This window comes from Perca flavescens, chromosome 22, assembly GCF_004354835.1.
Source record: "Perca flavescens isolate YP-PL-M2 chromosome 22, PFLA_1.0, whole genome shotgun sequence".
In the NCBI taxonomy this organism is placed as follows: Eukaryota; Metazoa; Chordata; class Actinopteri; order Perciformes; family Percidae; genus Perca; species Perca flavescens.
Window position 1 is genome coordinate 379,109 of NC_041352.1, and position 24,678 is coordinate 403,786.

A 24,678-nucleotide genomic window follows, 5' to 3' on the forward strand; every position below is an offset into this window, starting at 1 on the left:
CACCAGTATACACCAACACCAAATTATTACCTCTATTTGTACAGTCATTTTTGGGATTTTATGTTCAATAAACCTCATGTAGCCTATATTAAAATGACATCAAATTTTTGAGTTAAAAAAAGCAGGAAGTTTGAATTATTTCGACTAATATTTAAGATTAGAGGATGTTGATGGGTAACACAGACTAGCAAAGTTTAGTCCGAATAATTCTATAAAATTACATAAAACACCCAAAAGTTAATGATAGTGAACCAATCCTTAAGTTGACTTGTGAAGAGTGTTTACTTTTGGGTAATTTGGTTGAAAGAAAACCCAAATGTCTGCTATTGAAACTTTAAAAAAGGGGCAAATTTGACCCGAGGACAACATGAGGTTTAACACATGGCATTGGGTATGTAATTATCTATATTTCAGTGAAGATAGGTGTATAAGGGGACTGGAAGCAATTAGACAAATGAATCATGAAGGCCAATAAATGTCCTCTACATTAGATCTAAGCTCCTCAGGGAAAGCATTATGGGCCATGAGTCCTGTAAGATGAAACAAATCATCCTCTGCTATTCCTCTGGCAATAGCCTTCTACCATTATGATCTAGAGTTAAACTAAAAGCAATACTGTCTTCCTTACTGTATATATAGTGAGGTCGTCCTGCCCCTGCCTTACACTTGGATATTCATATTGAAACACAAAAGAGAGCACAACAAATATGGGACATATAGAACCCTGAATGCTATTTATTCTTTTCCCATTCGTGCTATTTATTCTTGGGTTTCACTGACAGTTACATGCTGTATGGGAATGGAGAAATAGAGATGATGACATGCAGCCATGGACATGGATTGATTATAAGGTTCTGTATGAAAGATTAAGGTAAATAGTTTTTGGAAATGCAATTTTTATGTTTACAACACAAGGTTGAAATGAATGATCCGCACTGCAATCTGGAAACACAGAAGAGGCTAAAATGATCACAAAACACCTGAAAAGTAAAGGGAAATCCAGACTACAGACACCATTGACAATCTAATAATGAATAAATATGGGAGCAAAAGGTTGATTTTGTTGATTTTCTGTTCATTTATCTCTACGTCCTGTACTCTTTGTTTTCTCTCCCTCTTTGTATTCACTGGGACTCCTCACTTGTCTCTCCTGCCAAAGTGTATTCAAGATAATTCAGTAAAATTATATACACCTTCTGTATTTCATCAAAATGTGTGTGTTATACAGTAATATATTTAATGAAACAATAAAACTATATTATTACACTCTATATTATGATGCTAGGATGTTTGTATTGCTGTTAAATTGAGCATATAAATTCCACTGTAATTACCACAGAACATATCTTTGTGGTAGGACACTTTTAATTGGATTATGTCAGTTTTTGTTTGTGTTGAACAGCACAGAGACATAATGCTAATCCTATCCTGGACACAGTGGGCAGTACCTGCTCTTCCTTTCTCATCTTCATCACCTTCTCTCCTTTTTCTCTCGTCTCTTCATCTTGTCCTCTATCTCTTCCCTTGCCATGAGCATTGATTGACGGAGTCTTTTCATTTTCATCTGACTCAGTGACAGAAAGTAAAAACAACTGTCAAATGATATTTATGATCAGAAACAACATATTTTATTTATGTTTATTTACCTAATTTATGTGCACTTGTTTCACTTCAGCTCAGTGGGAGAGTCTTAACTTGGTTTTGCAAACATTTACGGTCACTCTAGTTTCTCTCCTCTTCTCTGCTCTCACTTTGCCCCTCCGCTGGAGAGTGGAGCAGAGGAGAGACAGCTGGAGTGAAGATAACGCTACTCAAGTTATGCAATAAAAGCTTCCCAAAAAGAGTAATTTAGCCATCTAAAACCAAAGATTGACAGAAGTCGACCCTAAACATCTGAAATTCAGGTGAAAATATCTGTTATTTAAATGCACCTAACCTGTATATGGCGACAGGCTGCTAGAAGCTCTGCTGCTGATGGAAGAAAAGCTAGTCCTGGCCAAAGCAATAGCTCAATAGTAGTTCTCCTGCTGAGGCAATTCACTTTGTAATATTGTAACTAACTGGGTTAGCAAGATCATCCACTTCACCACCCACCCTCCCACACACAAGCAATGATGAGCAAGTGGTTAATCTTTGCATTGTACAATAGTTTTTCTGCACAAAAGTAATTTGTTTTTTTCAAAGTAAGTATTATTTCACAACTTTTATTATATACAGTATATCTCAGAAAAAATACTCTGGACCTTGGTGAACTCAATGCTGATTGATGAATGATCAATGGACCTGAGATGCAGCAAATAAATGTATGAACATCAAGTCTGTATTATGTGTTTGTCAATGATGTATTGTCATTACATTTGAAGCACAGATAAATACGCAAACATACAACAAAAAGCAACCCAAGCAAGTGTAGTCACTATACACACATTATGCTCCAAACTAACACATTTAGAAACATCTTGTTTGTGCTGAGTTTACATCATTCAGACAAAACAGCTAAAAAGAAAATACGAGCAATAAAACTAGACTTTAATCACATTGAGTATAAAAGAAAATCAGCAGAGCAAGTATTTATTAAACGCATCAATATATGAATTAAGAGCGTCACCGTACAACGTGTACAGCTAAGATTAATCATGCTCTTAATGAGTTCTCTGAAATTATTCAGGGACACCAGAGTATCCAGCTGCAAGATCTGTTGGAAATGATTCCATGAAGATGGAGCAGCACAGCACAGCTGAAAGAAGACTTTGAAACCTCTGAATGACATGGAATAAAAGTAATATATCCTTGGAACAATAGACAGTATACCTTCGACTAAAGGACCTTAAATACTGTAGGATTTTGAGCTTGTTGTGTTTCGGAATTAAAACGGCATTGACACAGATGAATACTGGGACTTAATTACGTGTCACTGCTTGCACATTGTAGCACTACGATTCACCAGGCATGTACAATCTGACATGGCTCAGAGTTGACCTTATTAGGTTATTTTTTATTTTTGGGGGGCTTTTTATTTTTATTTTATTAGATAGTGATAGTAGATTAACGGGGGAGAGAAAGGGGATGACACGCAGCTGTTGAATCTAAGGTGAATCAATATTAAAGCACAGCTGAATCAAATTGTTTACAATCAGCTTTGAATTGCAAATCTGTTGTTTTAGCATATGTATCAGATTGTGAATGTAGACTGATATGTTTGGCAAGAGATTGCTAAAGAAATTAATACATCTTTAAAATACTCTTTGCTGCAAGCAAGAAAGCCAGCACACAGAAATGGCTGCAGTCAAACCATCCAACAAACTGGATACTGGAATAAACTGCATGGAGAAATTGACCTTCACCTTAAGACTATGATATGTTTAAATCAATATGTACTGGGAAAAATGGACTACATAAATGTGCCTATAAGTCATTGAAGGGCCCCTCTTCTTGTAACAAGTATGCTGTTGCCCATGTTAACAACATTCTTGCCTGAAACTGTTATTAAATATAAAGTTGAAATGTATGCACATGCGCAAAACATAACCAAAAAGGATCGTACAATAAACAAAAATGCATCCCGGTGTCAGATAGCATAGCACAGAGTAACAGAGCAAGCAAAGGGCTGCAACTTGGCAACCTTTCCAACAATGGAAGAGCATCCCAACAGAGCAAACATCAAAGGCATTGTCTGTAGGCATTTGGAGAAGCCTCTAATTCAATTTGAAAAGTACTTCTCCGAGCCTGACAACTGCTGTTGTGACACCAAATGGATTCAGTTTTCTTTTGGTGACAGTGTTACAGAGGGGTCAAGAAGAACAGTGACAGCAAAGGATCTGTTGATTGAATTATCTGCAGTGGCTGTTAGAAAAAGGCAGATATGAGATCCAGCCCCCCCTTGTATTGCGGTGGATCGGCTGCATGCCGGTTACTTGGGCTGACATCAAAAGCAATAAAGTGACTTTGCTGTTTACGACCATGCATATGTGACAGTGGATTCTCCACCCTTGTGTACAGAGAACAAATGTAATGCCACACTTGGGAACGAAAATAATAATTCTGTGTTCAATAGAAGAAAAATAGGAGTGTGAGCAGCTAAGGACGTTCAGATGTCCCATCAGCAGGATACAAAAAGCATTTTAAAACTTTTCTATTAATGAAAATGATGGAGGTTAATTGATTGCTCTTGAGCAAATGTGGAGGTTAAAAACTCCAGTGAAAATCATCACCCACTGTAAAAGTGAAGCGCTGATATTGTGTATGAATACAACATCTTGTCAGGCAGCAGCAGGTCCAATTTTCAACATAATCCTCACTGCCATATCAGCAATAAAATATATAAAATGGAGCTTGTGCATTCAGATCAACATAAGGGAAATAGTCAGTGTATATAAGCTGATTTTCGATGTGTTAAAGTCAAAACCAACCTTAACACCTCCATCATTACGCATGTATTATAATCTGCCTCTGCTATCAAACAGCAAGGATAAACCATCTTCCCTAATCCATGTTTAATTTCCTGTGACCACTGTGATGTATATAAGCTCTTTTTCTGCCATCACTGGTCATTATGTGCTGCTGATTAAAGCATCGAAAGGAATATGGTGGATTGTAGAAAAGCTGTTGGTAAATATATTAGCTGCAGGAAATGTATAGACACAAAGTGATTGATCTGTATTCTATAGAGTATGTTTTTCAGAATCGATAATTTGTGTGGTAACCGATTCTTGTAAAGTGGGGTTGAGAGGTTAAGCTTTTGGCAATTTTTTCTACCCAGCCCTTCTTCACTCAGAAAACGACCGTATGGGTCGATTGTGCAAGCAGCTTGTAACGACGACAATTACATTTCTTGTTAGACAGTGAATTGTCGTGTCTGTAGTAATTATCGCAAGGGCAAACAAGGAAGTGAGGTGACAAAGTATAAGAGCACCAAATTCCACCTAAGGAGGTAGTTTTGCTGGCATTAGTCTGTGATGTCACAAGACATCCTCATTTTAGTAGTTTTAGGCAACTAATTTTAAGTCAAATCTTGAGGTTTTACTAACCCTAACTGTTGGCAATATGTTACATTCCATTCTGTAAAAACTCTGAATAAAGCCTCTCTCATCTGTTTAAATTGGTATCATAAATTTGTATTATAAATTGTTACACTGTTTTCCTTCTGGAAGATTTATCTGCATAAAACTACCTTGAACCAATCCTCCTTTCCTATAATGCCTCTTTCTTATCTATCTACTCTCAGGTCATCGAAGTGAATGGAGCGATTGTTAGTCAATCTATATATTCTTGTGTCTTATTAAACCTTTAGAACATTGTGAACTGAACACTGCTTTGTGTCACTTTGTTCTCTGAGAGCTTGTAACTGCTTTCAGAATCAACTCAAAAGAGGTCAACCAGTAGATGATTGAATACGAACAATTTTGATGGGATTAACACTGCATATTTTTGCTGCCCAACAAAGTTAAAACTGTGGCTGTTCAATTAGGTTTTTCAAGTCCAGCTTGTGTTTGCCTTCACAGGGGTGCTCGTTTTGCCGCTGACAGGCTTGGATTGGTGTTCGGACAGCCGGGTAGGAAGTGAAACGAGAGCATCCAGTCAATTTACCAAAAGAGAGTTTGTGGTAACACTTTACAATAAGGGTACATTAATTAGCATTACTTAATGCATTAATAAGCATGAATTGACAGTTAAATAAGGTGTCTAATAAACATTTATTAACAATGCTCATGGTTGTTCATGTTAACTAAGTTATTAATTGATGCATTATTTACCATAACTAATAACTAATTGTTAATAACAGTTAATTAAAGTGTATATTATATAATTAGTTAATGCAATATTAAGCATTGAATAACTGTTAGAAAAAATTAACAAAGGTGTGCCCGGATAGCTCAGTTGGTAGAGCGGGCCTGGGTTTGACTCCGACCTGCAGTCCTTTGCTGCATGTCATTCCCCCTCTCTCTCCTCTTTCATGTCTTCAGCTGTCCTGTCAAATAGACGCCTAAAAATGCCCAAAAAATAAAGTTAATGTAGTAATAAGCCTTGACCAACTGTTAGTAATATTTAAATAAGGCATCTATTTTACCATTAGTAAATGCAATATTAAGCCTTCACTAAGCTGTCTATTTTACTATTAGTTAATATAGTAAAAAGCCTGGACAAACTTAGGCGTCTATTTTACCATTTGTTAATGCCTTGACTAACTGTTAATAACAGTTAATTAAGGTGTCTATTTTAACATTAGTTAATGTACAAATAAGCCTAAACTAGAAATAACAGCTAACTAAAGTGTCTATTATTTACTAATACTGTTAATGTTAACTAAGTATTGATTGATTCATTGTTTAATGTTTTTCAAGATGCTATTTACATTACTTATTACAAGCATCATTTTAACAATTCATCATTAAACATTAGGAAAATGTTGACAAACGTCTCTTGATAAAATCAACTAAGAGTTTACTTGTTAATTAAGGTATTTTCTAATATTACTAGGTGGTTGATGAAGATGTTGGATAGCATGTATGTCCTAAGGTTCACAGCCAAGCCATCTCATTATGAGAAAACAGTTTTTATTGTTTATTTACGGGTTATGGTTGTCCACATACTTTTGTCCACTATATTTGTCCATCCTCCAACATATGACTTACTTTTAGTAGAGGGTGAGATCAGTGAAAAGACTCCATAGTCTCCATGCAGAGGTTTGCTTGTTCCTTTTGTCTTCATGTAGACATTAACTTAAAGCCCAACCTATATGCATGCTATATAAGCATTACTTAACCATAACTGGTCACTTGATTAATGTATAATAATACTGAATAAGCATTACTAACGTGATGCTAGTTAACACTGCACTCAACAGCAGGTAACGTTACCGCTAGCTAGTAGCTGATTAAACACGGTTAAATGCTGACAGCTAAACGGTGTAAAGTGTGACTGTATTTCACTGTAGAGGATTCCAACAGTGGGACGTAACAGTGTGCAGCTGCCTGTCGCAGAAACAATACAGACGGTGAGTTCACTTGAAACTGGTAAGCCTCGTGGTTAAAGTTATTGTAAAATACCCTTTTCTCATCTGGTGGTTGTTTTTGGTGGTTAGCAATTTACTAGTGAAATAAGTTATTTTTATAAGTTATAGTTATTACATTATTATTAAATCTTTAATTTTGACCATATGGCCTTAACAATAAACAAGCCGTTCTTTAATGTCGCTGACTGTTGTTTAGTACCCTTCTTTTTTTAGTTTTTTTTTAACGGTTCAGGCACCGTTTAGACACGGCACCGTTTTAAAAGTATCGCTTTAGCACCGGTATCGGAAAAACCCAAACGATACCCAACCCTAGTTAACATTAACAACATTAGTAAATGATAGTTAGCTGTTATTTCCAGTTTAGGCTTATTAGTACATTAACTATTGTTAAAATAGACACCTTAGTTAACTGTTAACAGTTTGTCAGGGCTTATTACTGCATTAAACTAATGGTAAACTGTAATTAACAATTAGTTAAGGCATTAACTAATGGTAAATAATGTATCAATTAATACCTTAGTTAACATGAACAAACATGAACATTGTTTATAAATGTTTATTAGACACCTTATTTAACTGTAATTAACAGTTAATTAATGATTATTAATGCATTAAGTATTGCTAATTAATATACCCTTATTGTAAAGTGTTACCGAGTTGGTTTTAGTCTTGCGTGATGATATTTTATATTTTTATATTAACAATGGATGTAAAAGATATCCCTTGTAGTGATGAATCCACAGAGAATTTACACCAACTCTACAGCTCTTCTCAGCTTGGACAGGCCTAAATCAGGCTAGTTTTTAGGCTTGGCTTCTTACCAGGCATAAATCAATTATTGTATTCCTTTTCATGACATTGCTAGTTTATTGAATCCACTTGAATGCATCTCCTTGGTTTGATAATGATCAGTCAGCCTTCTGTCTATTACTTTGCAAGGAACTGCAGGTAGTACACAAAGTTGCGCAAGTCAGTGCCATCTGGTCTAGTTTAAAAGAAAGCACATTTCACTACATCTTTCTAGATTTTATCCCATGCTTTAGTTCCATTTAAAAAAAAATGTCATAGGGGCAAGCTCACAACACAATCAAAGAAAGAGTCTGAAATTAGGCAAGGCAAGGCAAGGCAGCTTTATTTATATAGCACATTTCAGCAACAGGGCAATTCAAAGTGCTTTACATAAAACATTAAAGAGCAGTTAGAAAACAATTAAAAAACAATAATAAACAAATTAAAAACATTAAAAGACAAGAATAAAATTGATAGTGCAGTATAAGAATAAAAGTTACAGTGCAGTATAAGAAATTAAAGTTAATAAAATAGATTATTTTAAGAAAAGCAACATCAAAAAGATAGGTCTTTAGCTTAGATTTAAAAGAACTGAGAGTTGCAGCGGACCTACAGGTTTCTGGGAGTTTGTTCCAGATATGTGGAGCATAAAAACTGAACCCTGTTTAGTTCTGACTCTGGGGACAACAAGTAGTAAACTTGATCTACTTTACTCTCTGCGTAAACTCTACTCTAGTATCTGCTAATGGACAGCCGGGCAGGAAGTGAAACAGCGAGAGCATCCAGTCAAGACACCCCAAAATACTGTCTATGTCTCCACTTGATTAATCTTGGAGGTGGAAACACCTACATCACAGATCCTTTTTATATGGACAATGCCAGAAATGAGAAGGCATGGAGTTTAATTGCCGGAGTGCTTGGAGTGGAAGGTAGATACTAGCTTAATAACGCAATTATCTGTGAAGTAGGCTACTTGTCGAGACAATAAAATCTGAATGCCAGAATGCAGCCCAGTGGAAAATCTGGGGTTAGGTAGAAAATATATACATTCATCCAGGCCAGCTTAGTTTCATTTTCACATTAAATGCACACATGCAGGGAGAGGAAACAATATAATTATTGTTAGGATCTAGGTTAGTCTTGAGAAGCTGTGTTTTGTTATTCAACAAGCCCATGTTGGCTTAGCCCCGTAACACAATAAACACAGTAAAATATAGTGTAAGACGCCCTTTTGGACCGGAGGGTAGATTTGGTAAGTCCATAGTCCAGTCACTGTTTGGAGGCTGATCAGATGGAGCCGAATGCTCATAGCAGAAGTGTAAAGAGCCATGTAGTCAGTTAAACCATATTGTCTCTTACTGCAGATTTGAGTGTGTAAATGCGTGTAAAATACACTAAGGAAACAAGACTTACTCTGATACTACCGCACGGATAATTCTCATCTCTGTTCAAGGCATAATAACCTCAGGGGTTTTAGAATAAAGTGTTATGATATAATATTGCCAGTAAACAGACGGTAAAGATTCATGTGAGCTCCAAATGCTACTGAAATGAGTCACTAAGCTAACTAGCTGCTGTTAGCTCTCCTCCCCTCATCGTGGACAAGAAGCACGGATAGCTTGCTTCAATGTTACAGCAAGTCCCTGCTTTGTGAGTCTAATGTGTTCATGTCATACAGTCTTGCCAATATACAGAGCTGTGCAGATACACATGGGACAGTAAATGAGGATTTGTTTTGCATGCATGTATGAATCTCTTCCAGATATTTCCCCAAAGGCATCCTGTATCCTTATTGCATCACATCTCCCATATGTTTTTTCCATCTGCTCGTCCCTTCATCCCTCCCTCCATCATTTCATTCCTCTGCAGCACACAAATGGGCTCAACATGGCTGAAGCTGCCCTGGATCCAACAATAGAGCCATTTAACCCATTTGTGCCTAAAGATCATATTTAGTATGATAGATCAAATGACAAATCACACTTCAAAAGTCTAAGTCAGGTTTCTTTATTTTTTTTAAGAGAAAAAAATGCTAACATTGTGTTTTTTAAATGTCTTCCCTATAATTTTTTACCCTGCATATGTGTGCATATCTTGAATATTCAACTTATTATGAGTTCATAGATACCATGTACTTGATTGTGTTCCTTGTAGTTTCTGAGATACAGCCATTTCTTTCATTCTTATCATACTTGTCTCTGGGCACTTGGGACTGTTTTTCCCTAAAATATAATGAAACATATATAAAAAAATAGTAGTCCCATGTGGCTAATAGCAGCCTTAGCCCCATAACCTTTTTACTGATTTAAATGTACTGTATGCAGTGCACATGCTTTTCTAAATATGTTTGACTTATTTAACCTATTTAACAACACTGGAAATCAGGCCATGGTGCAGACCAAAAAGTACAAAACTTCCAGAGTTGGAGGAGTGTCATAAAACCACAAAAGGCAGACCAAATTCAAATTGTGCAAATCCAAACACAAATAAAATCCTTGAAAGAGTGAAAAAAACGTCTCTCTGACCTTCACATTTCAAAACACATTATGTTTGTATTGCGTGACAAACCAATGAGTCATTCCAGCGCTTTGATTTTCAAAGAAGAGAAAAGCAGACAGGCATCTGAATCATATTTTTCAATATGGAGAAACATAGCTGTGGCTTTTTTTTCCTGAGATATTGCAGAGTCGGCGGTCGGGCTCTGTCTTTCAATCTCTCTGACACCAGAGCAGTCAATCATATTCCATAACCCTCCATTGTCTTTATAAGATAATAAATGCCCTCTAACTAGAAAACCTTGGCATATATGTTTTCTTATTGTCACTTTTTGACCATGAAAAGATCCACACAAAAAAAAATGTATGTATACTTATGTCTAAGTATTGTGTGTGTGTGTCCAAAGCCTGATGTATCTTCTTCCTCCATTGTTGTCCAAAAACACATCAATGAGCCACCATGTTGCATTGGGTGACATGTTCCTTCATTACCATGAACACACACACACACACACACACACACACACACACACACACACACACACTATAGTTTATTTTGATTCCATCCCACCATTCTGCTCCCCTAAATACTCACTTGAGCATCAAATGTTGATTAAACTGTCATTGAAAATAGTCCCTAACAAAAGCACAATTACCTCCTGTTTGAGTAATGTTTTTTTTTAAACTATAGTAGCCAGCTATTTCAGTAAATTACTGAGCCTTTTCTAAAAATGTAATTAAATATTTGTTTTTGTCATTTATGTTTTGTAGGTTAAAAAAATAATAAAACGTTAATCACAAGTGCAACACAAGGCCAGTGTTCCAGCAGCACAATGCAGTAATGCACCAGCTTTCAGTGATTTCAAGGAAGCCTTCCTTACATGACTGATGACTGTAGTGGAGCCTGACAGCGAGTGGTCCACAGTCCACTAGTCGAAAATGAAAGCAGCAGGCTCTATCATGTGTAGGTGCATGCTCACACACAAACACAGCCTCCTGTGGAGAAATCATATTCACCGCAAACCATTTGGAAACCATTACAATTATTACAGACGCGTGTGCACATAAGGGGGGCGACAGGGCTGATGAGAGCAGTTACCGGGACTATGCCTGGTGCATCATATCGACTCTTGATGCAGTTATCTCAGCGAGAGTGTTTGAGGAGGCTGCACAATCTGCAGTCAGGCAGTGATGGAGGGATGGAGAGGCAGACAGTAAGGTCACTCAGAGAGCACGGCAGCCAATGGATTTTATGCTTCCTTGCTGTTACACCCACTGGATTTATAAACTCACTTGTTAAGAGAGGTAAAGCTTGCAGTGGCTTGAGTGCAGTTTGGTCAAAGTGCGCTGGTGGATGTTTTATGTAATGGTCATTTGTATTCTGACCTGAAGGCCAAGGCTGATCCCTATTTCCGCTGCCGGGCTTTTTGCGAGGGCAGCTTCGCATCATGTCCGTTTACCTTTCCTTATCTCATCTCACTTCTACAGACACATCACACCGTCTTTTAACTTATCCCAGGTCAGGTGAATCCAGGTTTGAATCCAGCAGCCTAGCAATTTATGCACTCCAGGCGGTATTTCAGGAATGAAAATGCAGTATGAATTTTTAAACACCCCACATATGCGTTGAGTCTCCAGCAGCATCTCTGATTCTTTTTTTTGCCTCAGCTTGATCCACCTTCGAAATTCATTCTGTCAAAATGTAGCTTTTTTGATATTCCAGATATACACAGATTTTTCTCCACTCACAAAAAGCATTAAATTGATTCTTAGCTGTTTTTATTTTGTATGTATTTATTCTTAAACTAGGTAGGAATAAAGATATACGACGAAAACTCACTGAGCAGTGGCTGAGAGGATCAGAACAGTAACCTTCACAGATATAACCCAGCTCTTCTCCATTGTTTCCTTATATCTAACCATAATCCCAGACCAAATAGAATTACCAGTGGACAGGGTTGTAAAGATTTACTCAATAAATTGATTTTATGGCAAACAATAGCGGTGGGATTAGCTGGATAAAAAAGGGAGATCAGCCCTGGGAAGAATTGAATCCACCTCTTGAAAATAAGAGGGATTTAGGGTTTGAAACCAAAAGGGAAATTCACAACTGTATTTTTAAATTGAAAAACATGGAAATGAGGCTCTTTGTCCACAAAGTGTGACATAGCCATCAGTTATTATAATTACCTAGGAGGTTGTGTTCTGTTCTTTCTATGCTTTCTGATTCTATGATGGAGGTGAAGGCAGCAAAGCAGAAATACACAGCCTCAGGGTATGCTTATTTAGTGTTGGTGTACGTATTATTCCACCAGTAAAAGCCCATCATGTTTTTGCCTCTGACTTGTACGTATGATATAACAAAAGTAACTACAGAGTAGATTGATATGTGGTTAGATTAGGAGGTGGTGTTAATTTGCATGGACGACGTCCAGCATTGGTGATTTACATCATCAGAACTACATAGTATAGCTATGTATATAACTACTGTATAGTGTATAATAGTTTATCATTGCAGGCTTCAAGTCAGCTGTTAAACTGTCTTACACTTGGATGGTAGTTTGACAGAAAATCAAACACAGAAGACAAATGATAATCAATAAGATAACATTTTGTTTGTACCTTCCGGTCAGTCAGTTATAGATTTAGATTTATACTGATTTAGCATCACAGAAAGGGATTAGGCTTTTTTTAGATCACAATGAATAACATGCATAAATGAAAAGGAGCTAATTCAGGCAGAGTTTGTTGCTACACTGACATGGCACATTATTCTTACATCGACATATTTACAATGAACCTTTCTTATATTGGCGTTGTAATTAACCCTTGCATTTTGTTGACTTTGGCTTTACTTTCTAATTTTTTGGGATTCCTACAGACCCTAGTGTTTTATCATTAACATTTTTTCTTTTCTCCTGACCTTATTAAAAGCCAATATGTAAGCAAAATGTGTAAATAATCTTAAAGCATTATTGAACCAAATGAGAAAATATGTTGTGTTTCCTATGTGCATGCATAAGCAAATGTAGGTATGTTCCTTTAGCAGCTGTCATTACTGTCATAATTCTGCTGCTGTTCATTTAGCATTTCATAAGACACAACTGAGCCCCAGCATCCATCTGTAGTCTACAGCTGTGTTCGAAACCGACCCTTAGGGGGTCCTCAGAGTCAATGCAGGTGGGCTGCCAAATTAATGTTTTAATACTTCCCCCCCCAAACTTAAAATATGTCTAAAAAAATATACATTAATACAAATTCAACATACTATCAGCAAAGATAAATCAGCCTATTTGTCAAAAAACAACAACAACCTTAACAACATTAAAGATACGCTTACATATCGATACAGGTAGGATTATGGATTCACTGTGCCTTCCACAAGTATGTTTGACATTAAATGATGATACATGAATATGTAAATAGTAGCTTAGTATTGTAGGGCACCATAAAAAAGAATGTGTATAGGCTTTAGGCTAACCTACATGTTATTGTCGGCCAGTTTACTATGCAACTTAATTTTATTCCCTGCTCCATCTCTCTTTCAGGTTAGGGGTCCTTGGCCTTTAAAACATTGAAGACCCCTGCTCTATAGTGTTTATTAAATAGTGAACTATATACGGAACAACCAAATGAGATTTTGGACACTCACTGAACACATCGTTGCGTGACTTCCATCAGGAGATGCGGCCGTTGTTTGTGTGACGGAAGCGGGCGCGCCCAGCGTCATGTAAACAAACCCAAACTAAAATACTTCGGACACTTTACTATTCCCAGGTGGAAGTCACTGATGTAGTCAAACAACTCCACAGTGGCAAAGCCCCTGGGATTGATGAGATCTGTCTGGAAATGCTCAAGGCTCTGGGTGTGGAGGGGCTGTCCTGGTTTACACGCCTCTTCAACATTGCGTGGAAGTCTGGGACGGTGCCAAAGGAGTGGCAGACCAGGGTGGTGGTTCCCCTTTTTATAAAGGGGGACCAGAGGGTGTGTGCCAATTACAGGGGTATCACACTTCTCAGCCTCCCTGGTAAAGTCTACTCCAAGGTGCTGGAAAGGAGGATTCGGCCGATAGTCGAACCTCAGATTGAAGAGGAACAATGCGGATTCCGTCCTGGTCGGGGAACAACTGAACAGCTCTTCACTCTCGCAAGGATCCTGGAGGGAGCCTGGGAGTATGCCCAACCGGTCTACATGTGTTTTGTGGATTTGGAGAAGGCGTATGACCGGGTCCCCCGGGAGATACTGTGGGAGGTGCTGCGGGAGTATGGGGTGAGGGGATCTCTACTCAGGGCCATCCAATCTCTGTACGACCAAAGTGAGAGCTGTGTCCGGGTTCTCGGCAGTAAGTCGGACTCGTTTCAGGTGAGAGTTGGCCTCCGCCAGGGCTGCGCTTTGTCACCAATCCTGTTTGTAACATTTATGGACAGGATATCGAGGCGTAGTCGGGGTGGGGAGGGGTTGCGGTTCGGTGGGCTGGGGATCTCATTGCTGCTCTTTGCAGATGATGTGGTCCTGATGGCATCATCGGCCTGTGACCTTCAGCACTCACTGGATCGGTTCGCAGCAGAGAGTGAAGCGGTTGGGATGAGGATCAGCACCTCTAAAGCTGAGTCCATGGTTCTCAGCAGGAAACCGATGGAGTGCCTACTCCAGGTAGGGAATGAGTCCTTACCCCAAGTGAAGGAGTTCAAGTACCTTGGGGTTTTGTTCACGAGTGAGGGGACAATGGAGCGGGAGATTGGTCGGAAAATCGGCGCAGCGGGTGCGGTATTACATTCAATTTATCGCACCGTTGTGACAAAAAGAGAGCTGAGCCAGAAGGCAAAGCTCTCGATCTACCGGTCAGTTTTCGTTCCTACCCTCTCCTATGGTCACGAAGGCTGGGTCATGACCGAAAGAACGAGATCCAGGGTACAAGCGGTCGAAATGGGTTTCCTCAGGAGAGTGGCTGGCGTCTCCCTTAGAGATAGTGTGAGAAGCTCAGTCATCCGTGAGGAGCTCGGAGTAGAGCCGCTGCTCCTTCGCGTCGAAAGGAGCCAGTTGAGGTGGTTCGGGCATCTGGTAAGGATGCCCCCTGGGCGCCTCCCTAGGGAGGTGTTCCAGGCACGTCCAGCTGGGAGGAGGCCTCGGGGAAGACCCAGGACTAGGTGGAGGGATTATATCTCCAACCTGGCCTGGGAACGCCTCGGGATCCCCCAGTTCGGAGCTGGTTAAAGTTTGGGGTCCCCTGCTGGATCTGCTCCCCCCGCGACCCGACACCGGATAAGCGGACGAAGATGGATGGATGGATGGACTTTACTATCTACATAAGAGTGACATGACACTGTCGTGAACACATGACACTGTCGTGAACACATGACACTGTCATGACACAGTCATGACACATGAACCCTAACCCTAACCCTAACTCTAACATAATCATAACCATATCCATATCCATATCCATAACCATAACCATAACTTGTCATGACAAAAACTGAATGACACTTACTAAAAGAAGCGTTATGTCATAGACGTTTATGACTTGTTTATAATGTTTATGACACGTTAATGACAGTGTCATGTCACTCTTATGTAGATACCTTAAAGTAAAGTGTAACCAATACTTCTAATACGTCGCTGAAATAAACACCCAGGACGAAATAAACGTAAATGTATTAAAACGTATTTTACAACGTAAAATGTTGTATATATGTGGCATGTTACATTTCCACTGTTCCACATTTTTCAGTTTTCGCGGTGTCCTTCTTCTTCTCCTCCGGGAAAACGCGACCACGTTACATTGTGGTATACAGGAGTAAAATGTAGTGTACATGTATGTACACTCAAATTAGCAGTGCATTGTGGGTATTTTATAGTGGACTATATAGTGAATGAAATTAACCGTGGAAAGTTCGAACGAAAGGGAATGGTTTCCAACACAGCTTATGAGTGCTCACTCTTAGGGGCATATTCTACATGTATTGTATACATCTATTCTATATTCACATACTAATCTATATGAACTATTGAAAACAATATTATATTAAATTATAATACTATATTACTTTGGTGTTAGTTTGGGTTATCCATCAGTATTGAGACATGTAAGAGATGTGAGTATACTGTGTTTTAAAACACACACAGGATAGGGAAGAAGAAAAAATTACATTTGTTTTCATTTTATTTCTGACTTTTAAGTACTGTTTGGTTTTTCCTTGGATGAAATGAAAGAAATTAAATGAATGAATGAATGAAAGTCAATTTAGATAATGTATCTGTTAAGTTGCTAAATACTTTCCAGTATCGTAGGCTTGTTTAAATTATAAGAAAATCGACAATGTCTTGAAGCACAAGATGTGTTTACCAATATTTAGCGCAAATAATGATCTCCTGACCGTTTAAGGAATGTTGCCAGTGGACGTATTTGCAGGCAGTAATTGATTTTCCTTCAAAACATGTTTGGCAAAACATCTTAGTATTATACAAATGTAATTTTGAGGAGTCAGGGTTGGGGACGCAATACACACTTCACTTTAAGGGGTCACAAACTAAAAAGGTTGTGAACCACTGATCAACACTTAGTTAGTTAGTGGAATTACTTGTAATGCTTAATATACAATAGTTGTGTGACATGTGTTAATTTTTATGAAATGCATAACTGAACCTGGATCACTGTTTTCCAGGTGGTTACCAAAAACAGACCTAGAAACATCCAAAAGAAGTGGACTGCATACTGGATGTGCAGAGACAAGATTCTACCGGATGAGTATGACACACAGCATCTCTAATTTTAGTCCTCATCCCGCTCATTACTGTCATCTTTTGTCATCAGTTGTTTTCAAAAATGTATCCTGCATTAAAAATGATAGAAGAATGGCTTTGCTTTTCAATGCAACAAGCTTCAAAGATGCTTTTAAAATGAAAGATGTGCTATATAAGCCCTCCAACAAACTACTTCACCTGCTCATAGCTTTTCAAATCTCATTCTCCAAGTTATATTCTGTCTTTTGAGAGCTACTTTTCAGCCTTTGTGCGATTATAATCCAAAATACCAAAAACTGACCCAGAGCATGCAATACAATCAATCAAATTACACATATTCATATGCAATACAGCCCCGTCTCCTAAACATATCATTCCCATACAACTAAACTGCATTCTCACTTATGTTTCGAGGGAAACATAAGTGAGAATGCAAACATTTTCTCCCGAATTCAGTTTGTTTTTGACGCATCTCAAATACATTTCTAATCAAAGTCTGCGGCGGGGGTCAGGGTGGAAGGATGGGTCAAACAAACAAGCACTTTTACCCAACTGAGAATGCAGTTTAATTTTATAGGAACATACTTTTTAGGAGACAAGGGTACCCAATGCTGCCTTATTTTGTACTTTCAAAACTGCAGCCAAAATGCCATGTAGAGTGATGACCCATTGCTTCCACAGCAATCTGTTCATGTTCTATAACAGCAAATGTTAAGCTCACACTCGTGCTCCACCATCACTCTCCTCCTCTCTTTGTATCTTGACTGTATGACTTGAATCAACAATATCACAAGTGTAGCAAATCTCGTCAGCAACATGAATCCTCTTTGTCACGGAGGTGTGAATATTTTGTTTCCGTCTCTCTGTGTTTGTGCATAATTATGAACTGGCAGCGTGTCATTTATAATCTGAGAGGAGAATCATTTACCACTTGGTGTGGAAGCTGGAGCAGCCTTCTCTATTGACGTGTGTGTGTGTGTGTGTGTGTGTGTGTGTGTGTGTGTGTGTGTGTGTGTGTGTTTCTTTCTTTCTTTCTTTCTTTCTCTAATCCATGTCCAGTGCAGAAATGAGCACAAACATTACAACATGGAAAGGATTTTCCTCCAATACAAATGAGACTTTGTGAAAACATCACAAATTGATCATGCTATGTTCTTATGTTCTTCAGCATGTAAAATCTACATGTAGCTAACTGTATATTACCGTCAAGTAAGACAAACAGAAAACATTTCTGAGAATCCTCAATCCCAATATTTCCCCCGACATCCAGAAATTGCAACCTTGGGTTGGTCACCAAAATAAGCAGACTGTAACCTTTTAAAGTTTGTAGCTTAAAAATGAATTCTAATAGTTTGGAATAAAACTCTTTCTCACAAAATGAACAGCGGTTGACGGAATTAATTAGCCTGGAAAAAATTAGATATGATGTAGCTGGAAAATCAAACGTTTATTTTTTATTATTTGTTTTAGATGCACGGAATCCATTTTTCCTGTGGCACACCTCAAAAGACCCGAGTGATCAAAAGGGTTCATTAATGTTTATTTCTTGAAAATAATTGAATAGACTGTTGTATCACATTTTTAATTGTCTACAAAGTCATTTTTGTATTCCTGTCTGAATCCAGTTTCCACTCATTGGAATACTGTACAGATACTGGTTTCCTGTGAATTATGCTCCCACAGACAAGACAATGGATGCATGTGTGAAATGAAACAAGATCTAATTTGATAACTCATAACTAACTTATATTTGTGTACTGCATAGTTCTGTTTCAGGTGTAGATATATGTACATATGTTTTTCTTTGTGATATAAATAAGCCTTAAATAAATTATTCAAAAATAAATAAAAATAAAGGTTGAACAACAAGGATTTTAGCAAAGGACAAAAATAGCACAATTTCACAGTATATCCATTTGTAAAGTTGAGAACTGATGCTGGGTGGTTGGGAGTTGGAGATAAAGTATCCACCCACCCATCCACCCGACTCTTGCTTTCCTTCTGCTGCGCAATTTCAATGGAAAACTGTTTTTTTTTTTTTTTGGCGTTGCTCTTTTCATGTCATCCTTTCGAGGATCCAACAACTCTTACTTTTCATGCATGCAGCTTATATTTGCATACATATTTGCATTTTCAAACATTGCACTCATTTCCTCTTAATTTCCAGGAGACCAGCTGCTTTCCAAGCAGCATCTCTGACACAGCCTTGACTTTGTTCCCATTCAAACTGCAACACTGCAGGACACACACACACACACACACACACACACACACACACACACACACACACACACACACACACACACACACACACACAGCGGCTTTCATTTCAAACAGCCTTCCATGATAAGAAATGTGGGTAACAATGAGATGTCTGCATCAATAGCCCACTTCAGCCCGACATCCAAGAGTCACGTGGGATCAAACCCACATCAAAGCCTGGCCGATGCCACTATGAAAGCCCAGCAACAATGGAACAATAATTAAAACCACATGGATATCGAACTACCCCCCTGTCACACACACGTATCTCTCTCTCTCCCGCTTTGTCACAGAAATAGAAAGAGCACTGTTTGATGTCTGTCATGACAATACACCAACTCTTCACAATCTTGACATGCAGCAACCTGCCATACATTGTGTAAGCAAGTCATTTCCATCCATGTGAATGCAGTAAACACATTTAAATAGACGCTCTCATCCACAAAGTAGGTGATCATTATTTGGGGCGAGGGAAGCTGTCATAGCCAGCAGTAATGCAACAGCAATACTTCACAAAATGTCAAAGTGCCTTTGCAAGTGAGGCAATATACAAGAATATGCTTTGGCTCTATTGATTCAGACACTTTTTTTTTTTATCCATTCATGAATAGTCAGGCTCATTTACTTCATTTATCATGTAATTAATATCCAGTACGAGCTCATTTTCCCCCCAGTAGTCTTGCTTCCTGCTCAGTGCCTGGAGGGATTATTTTAAATATTTGAGAGAAAGAAACAAAAAAAAGTAAAATGAAATATCAAAAGAATTTAAGTTTTAACATCCACATTTTTGGGAGAATTGATGGGTATTTAAAGCATCAACAATGTCTTATTAAAATGGGTTCTCTGTTCTGATGAAAATACAACAACACAGTGGTTCCCAAACATATGAGGGGGCTTTAGCGTTCAAGATACATGAGTTTAAAGCAACTAACTGCGCATGAAGTTTTTCATCACCTCAAGGCAGCAGATATTAGATATTTGAAGGTTATAACAGGTACGAAAACAGGTCAGTAAAAATTTCTACCATAAGTGCCGGATTTTGTCTTCAGGGCTGCTACACGCGCACGACACTGATGACATAAGGCGCGTAATAGCGCGGATACTTGTTGGATGCTTATTCCCTTTATGAGGGGGTGTGCTTAATACATAACTCGAACAGCTCATGGTAGGGAAAGGGAGTGTGTGTGTGTGTGTGTCTGTGTGGCATGGGGAGAAAAAAAGGTCCCTTGTACCTCTTCAACATCGACCTCCTCCTCGCTGTCAGTGGGTTCCGGCTCTTTCACGAACCACCACTGGATCTCCAAATACACCGACGCGGTACCGCTCTGGAAAGCACACGCCATTTCTATGTTTTGTCCTTCTTTAACCGTCATGTTGGAGGGCAGATCCGTGAAGCGACCTGCAGATAAAAGAAGGAAGGAAGGGGTGATATGATGGGGGACAGAAATGCTCATGAATAAATCACTTATATGGTCTGGTTGTGAATGCAGTCATGAATGTGGCGGGCAACAGCAGCTGTGTTATTGAAACCAAGCGCTTGATAAAGGTGCGTTAAGGAGATGCTCCCCCCCTCCACCCCCCACCCTTAGATACCGAAGCGTATCATCGGGAATTTACATAATGCACAGTCGCACCATAGCTACATTATTCAGACACTTAATTGCGAGCTATGTTGAGATTTCTTCATGGGAGTTGTTTTTATGTCATTCTGTGGCCGTTGCTGTACCACAATTAGGGCGAACACATGAACGCATAAAGGGAAAACCACAAGAAATAATAAAGGAGTTTGGTTTGAAGGAGGCTAAAGGGGAAATAGATACAATCTAAAAGGAGAGTGGTGGCGACGACAGAAAAAGGAGTGAGGATATTCGTGCATGCAAACTTCCATACAAAACCATCATTCCAATTCTGTATAAGAGACTACAGCCCTGTTCAGACATCTAAGGGCTTGTGCGCACTTGTCACAGATTTAAGAATGCAGCTATAAGGAGGAAGAAGAGCACAAAGGCAGTTTGAAAGTGGTAATCTCAGTCAGATGAAGCTTAGGTTTAGGTTTTCAGGACCACGGGCAGTCGCATGCAGAAGCTGTCCGTGGTGCTGAAATCACCGGCTAATCGCTCACTTTTTACTCAAGGAGCCTCTTAGAATAAGTTATATTTCTTATACAGACATTTTCTGGCATGACAAAAAATAGCAAGACAAAAAACAGCCGCCCGCTCTCTTCCATACGACGTGATATGACTTGATTCCAAACAATCACCAGTTGCATTTTTTTTGTCATCGCGGGGTAAAAAAAAACCGCAACCTACTTCATCTTTTATTTTGAGTTTGCTTTTCCCTATTCTGGGCTTACTACAATACAGCAAAAATGCAATACAAAATATTTCCCTCCAAACATCCTGCTTTGCTTTTCTGGAAAGACTGCGCACTTTTAACACTTTCTATCGAGCAGCTTCCACCATGCAGGGCAGCGAGCTCGACACGATGACACCAACAACGACTATTTGTTACGAAAATATGCAATTCTTACCTTCAAAGGAGAATCCGATTTGCACACAAAACCCGGCTAAGAAAACAAATCCAACAGTATCATGAGAGGTCCACATCCTTCCAATATAGAGGTGTTTTCTTTTTTACATCAGCCGTAAAAAGGGAAAAAGGGCGAATGTTTCCACAAAGAAAAAGAAAAAAGAATTGCCAAGACACCAGCAAAATCAAACAGTTGCTGGGCGAGTATGTTTAAACGGAGATTGCCGACGGTGGAACATGCTGCAAAACTACAGCTTGTCGTTGGTGAAGTTCTATTTTCCTTCTCTGTATCTCTGCGGGAGAGACAGTCGACTGCTTGCCTGTACTGAAGTCTGTAAAATAACCGTGCTGCGGTCTTCGTCTGCGCTACCGGAGAGACGTCAGTCTAGTGGATCACTGTGGCATCCACACACTCCACACCTCTGCAAATCGGCTCCTCATCCGGCCCCTTACTGTCACCTTGACCGCTTGATTACAAAATGCGCCGCACATTTTTGCGTCAACAACCAATAATTGCATCTTTGCGGGGTATCTTTATTTGGAAATGTCTTTAAACATGAGCGCCAAATGATGTGGAGTTTGTTGTTTTGTGTCTTGTGCTTTAGTGTGTCTATATTTGCTGATGTTTGAAAGGCCTTCCACCAAACGTATAGGCTACTTATTAACAAAACAGAAACAAGCAGAATAGAAAACTTCCCCTCTCAAAGCCATATTTAGTATGGGTGTGTCCAACTCTGGAGCGCTTATGCAGTCAGGAGACACTCCGACAACCCGTCTAAGAGGCCATAAAACAATATTGTAGCATTAGATAGGAGCAAACAGGGAGGGGGTGGGTTTGGAGCAGAGACCCAGCAAAGGCAGGGCAAGTATAGCATGTCCTGAGTCATTAAGATAGAAGAGACCCTGTTGGAATATTATTAGTCTCCTGCAGCAGACTGAGAACACTGTGCTCTTTGTTGCAATGGGCCCAACTTGTGCCACTCCTAATATCTGCTCTCAATTGATTCAGAGACCAATCAGGGATCATCCCTTTGGGACAAGCACTTTTCTCTTCCAAAAAAACCCAAAAGCATCAGAGGTATTAAAGTGACTGGTCTAAAGTCAGCTGGATAATCACTGTTCCCTCCTGTCATCTGCTTCCCAGCAGATTCAACAGCTTTACTTTGAGTAGTAAAGTTACCTGAAAACACTTAAAATATACAAAGATTATAGACTGTAAATATTGCAAGTATTTTTTAAGAATACTTTCTTTTAATTTCTGAGCTGTTGCCAGAGTTATTTCAACACCAGTCTAACATTTTCCCACTGTGAATGGCTCTGTAATTTCTGTTAGTCTATGTGTTCTATTGTGGAGGAAAAAAAGTGTTCAATATTATTGAAACTATAGCAGTCATCAGTAATTGTTAAGGGAGGACATTTCCAAGCCTCTATTATTGACAGGGGACAGTAGAGAAGTGACAGGAGATGAGGATAGAGTGATGAGGCACGCGGGAAAGGTTCCCAGCTGCACTTGAAACCCGGACCGTTAAGATTGCATGATAGGTTAACATTTTTGTGAAAAATTGTCTCGGGTTCTGAATTTAAAGTCAGAATTCTAAGATTAAATTCAGAATTCTGACTTCAATCTCAGAATTCAGATTTCTTTTTTTTTACTTACATTTTTTTTTTTACTTTAAAAAAAAGTCAGAATTCTGAGAAAAAAGTAAGAATTCTGACTTTAATCTTAGAATTCTGACTTTATTAAACTCAGAACTCGAATACATTTTTCACATGTGGCCCTAATCCTCTTCCGTACGTCTCTGTATGTACGTTGAAAGTATTTTTATTTTTTTTTCTAACCATACTGTATATACATATATACATATATGTCCCTTTCTGAAGCTATTTTAATGTAAGTGATGGGGGACAAAATCCACAGTCCTGTGGATTTATATTTATATATGCCATATTTATAAATTAATTATAAATCCTATAAAAACAGTGTTATTAAGGATTAAGCCAAATAGCATTATACAGTGGCAACCTCTGAATTGTCACCTTAATTAAATTGAAATTGAAGACTTTTAAAGTTATATATTATTTACATTTGGTCAGTTTTTAGGGCTTTTGACTCTTGGAAGCACCTTAAACTCTACACACAAACTTAATATATTACAACTAGGGCTGGTCAATATATCGATATATGAGGCTAGATATCATCTTATATTTTGGATATCGTAATGTTGTCTTTTCCTGGTTTTAAAGGCTGCTATTTTAAGAAAGTGATGTCATTTTCTGAACATACCAGACTGTTCTGGCTGTTCTGTTATTTGCCTTTAACATCTTAGTCATATAACCCATATCAAGATTAACAATGATTGTTCGTCAGAAATATCGTGTCAATATTTTGTGATAGCACCATCAGTCAACCCTACAATATCGTCACAGTATCGATATTGGCGTATTTGGTCAAAAATATCGTGATATTTGATTTTCTCCATAACACCCAGCTTTTATTACAACCCATCAGTTTTCCCCTTTAAATCTTTGTCAAGTTGTGAGCTGTGTGTGTGCGTGCGTGCATGCGTGCATATGCGTGTAAGTGGCGCCAGAACTGTTGTCAGCTTCTGCTTCTTGTCATGTCAAAGTCATCTGAGTAGAGAAGTCCGATGTTGACATGTGATAGCCTGTGGTTCCTGGTGCTCAGAGGCCAGCCATGTCACAATGTAATGAGGGCACTTTAAGAGTCACCTTGGGATCGGATGACGCCTCTTCATATTGGCAGAAAATGCACATTGATACTGACATTTTCCTTATGAATTCCACAATGTTTATCTAAAACTTTGCTGTGGATTTTGATTGTTAAAA

General features: G+C 38.6%; 1 protein-coding gene across 1 annotated transcript in view; it reads right to left on the bottom strand.

Annotated features, from left to right (window-relative positions):
• vstm2a (V-set and transmembrane domain containing 2A) overlaps nt 1–21,908 on the bottom strand; it is a 91,323-nt gene extending 69,415 nt beyond the window's left edge. Inside the window, exons 1-2 of the mRNA XM_028569943.1 lie at nt 21,833–21,908; nt 20,535–20,701 (exon numbers count right to left, since the gene is read on the bottom strand). Of these exons, the coding sequence (XP_028425744.1) occupies nt 20,535–20,701; nt 21,833–21,908 (243 nt within the window). The remainder of the gene's footprint in view (nt 1–20,534; nt 20,702–21,832) is intronic.
• Between the last annotated feature and the right edge of the window lie 2,770 nt (nt 21,909–24,678).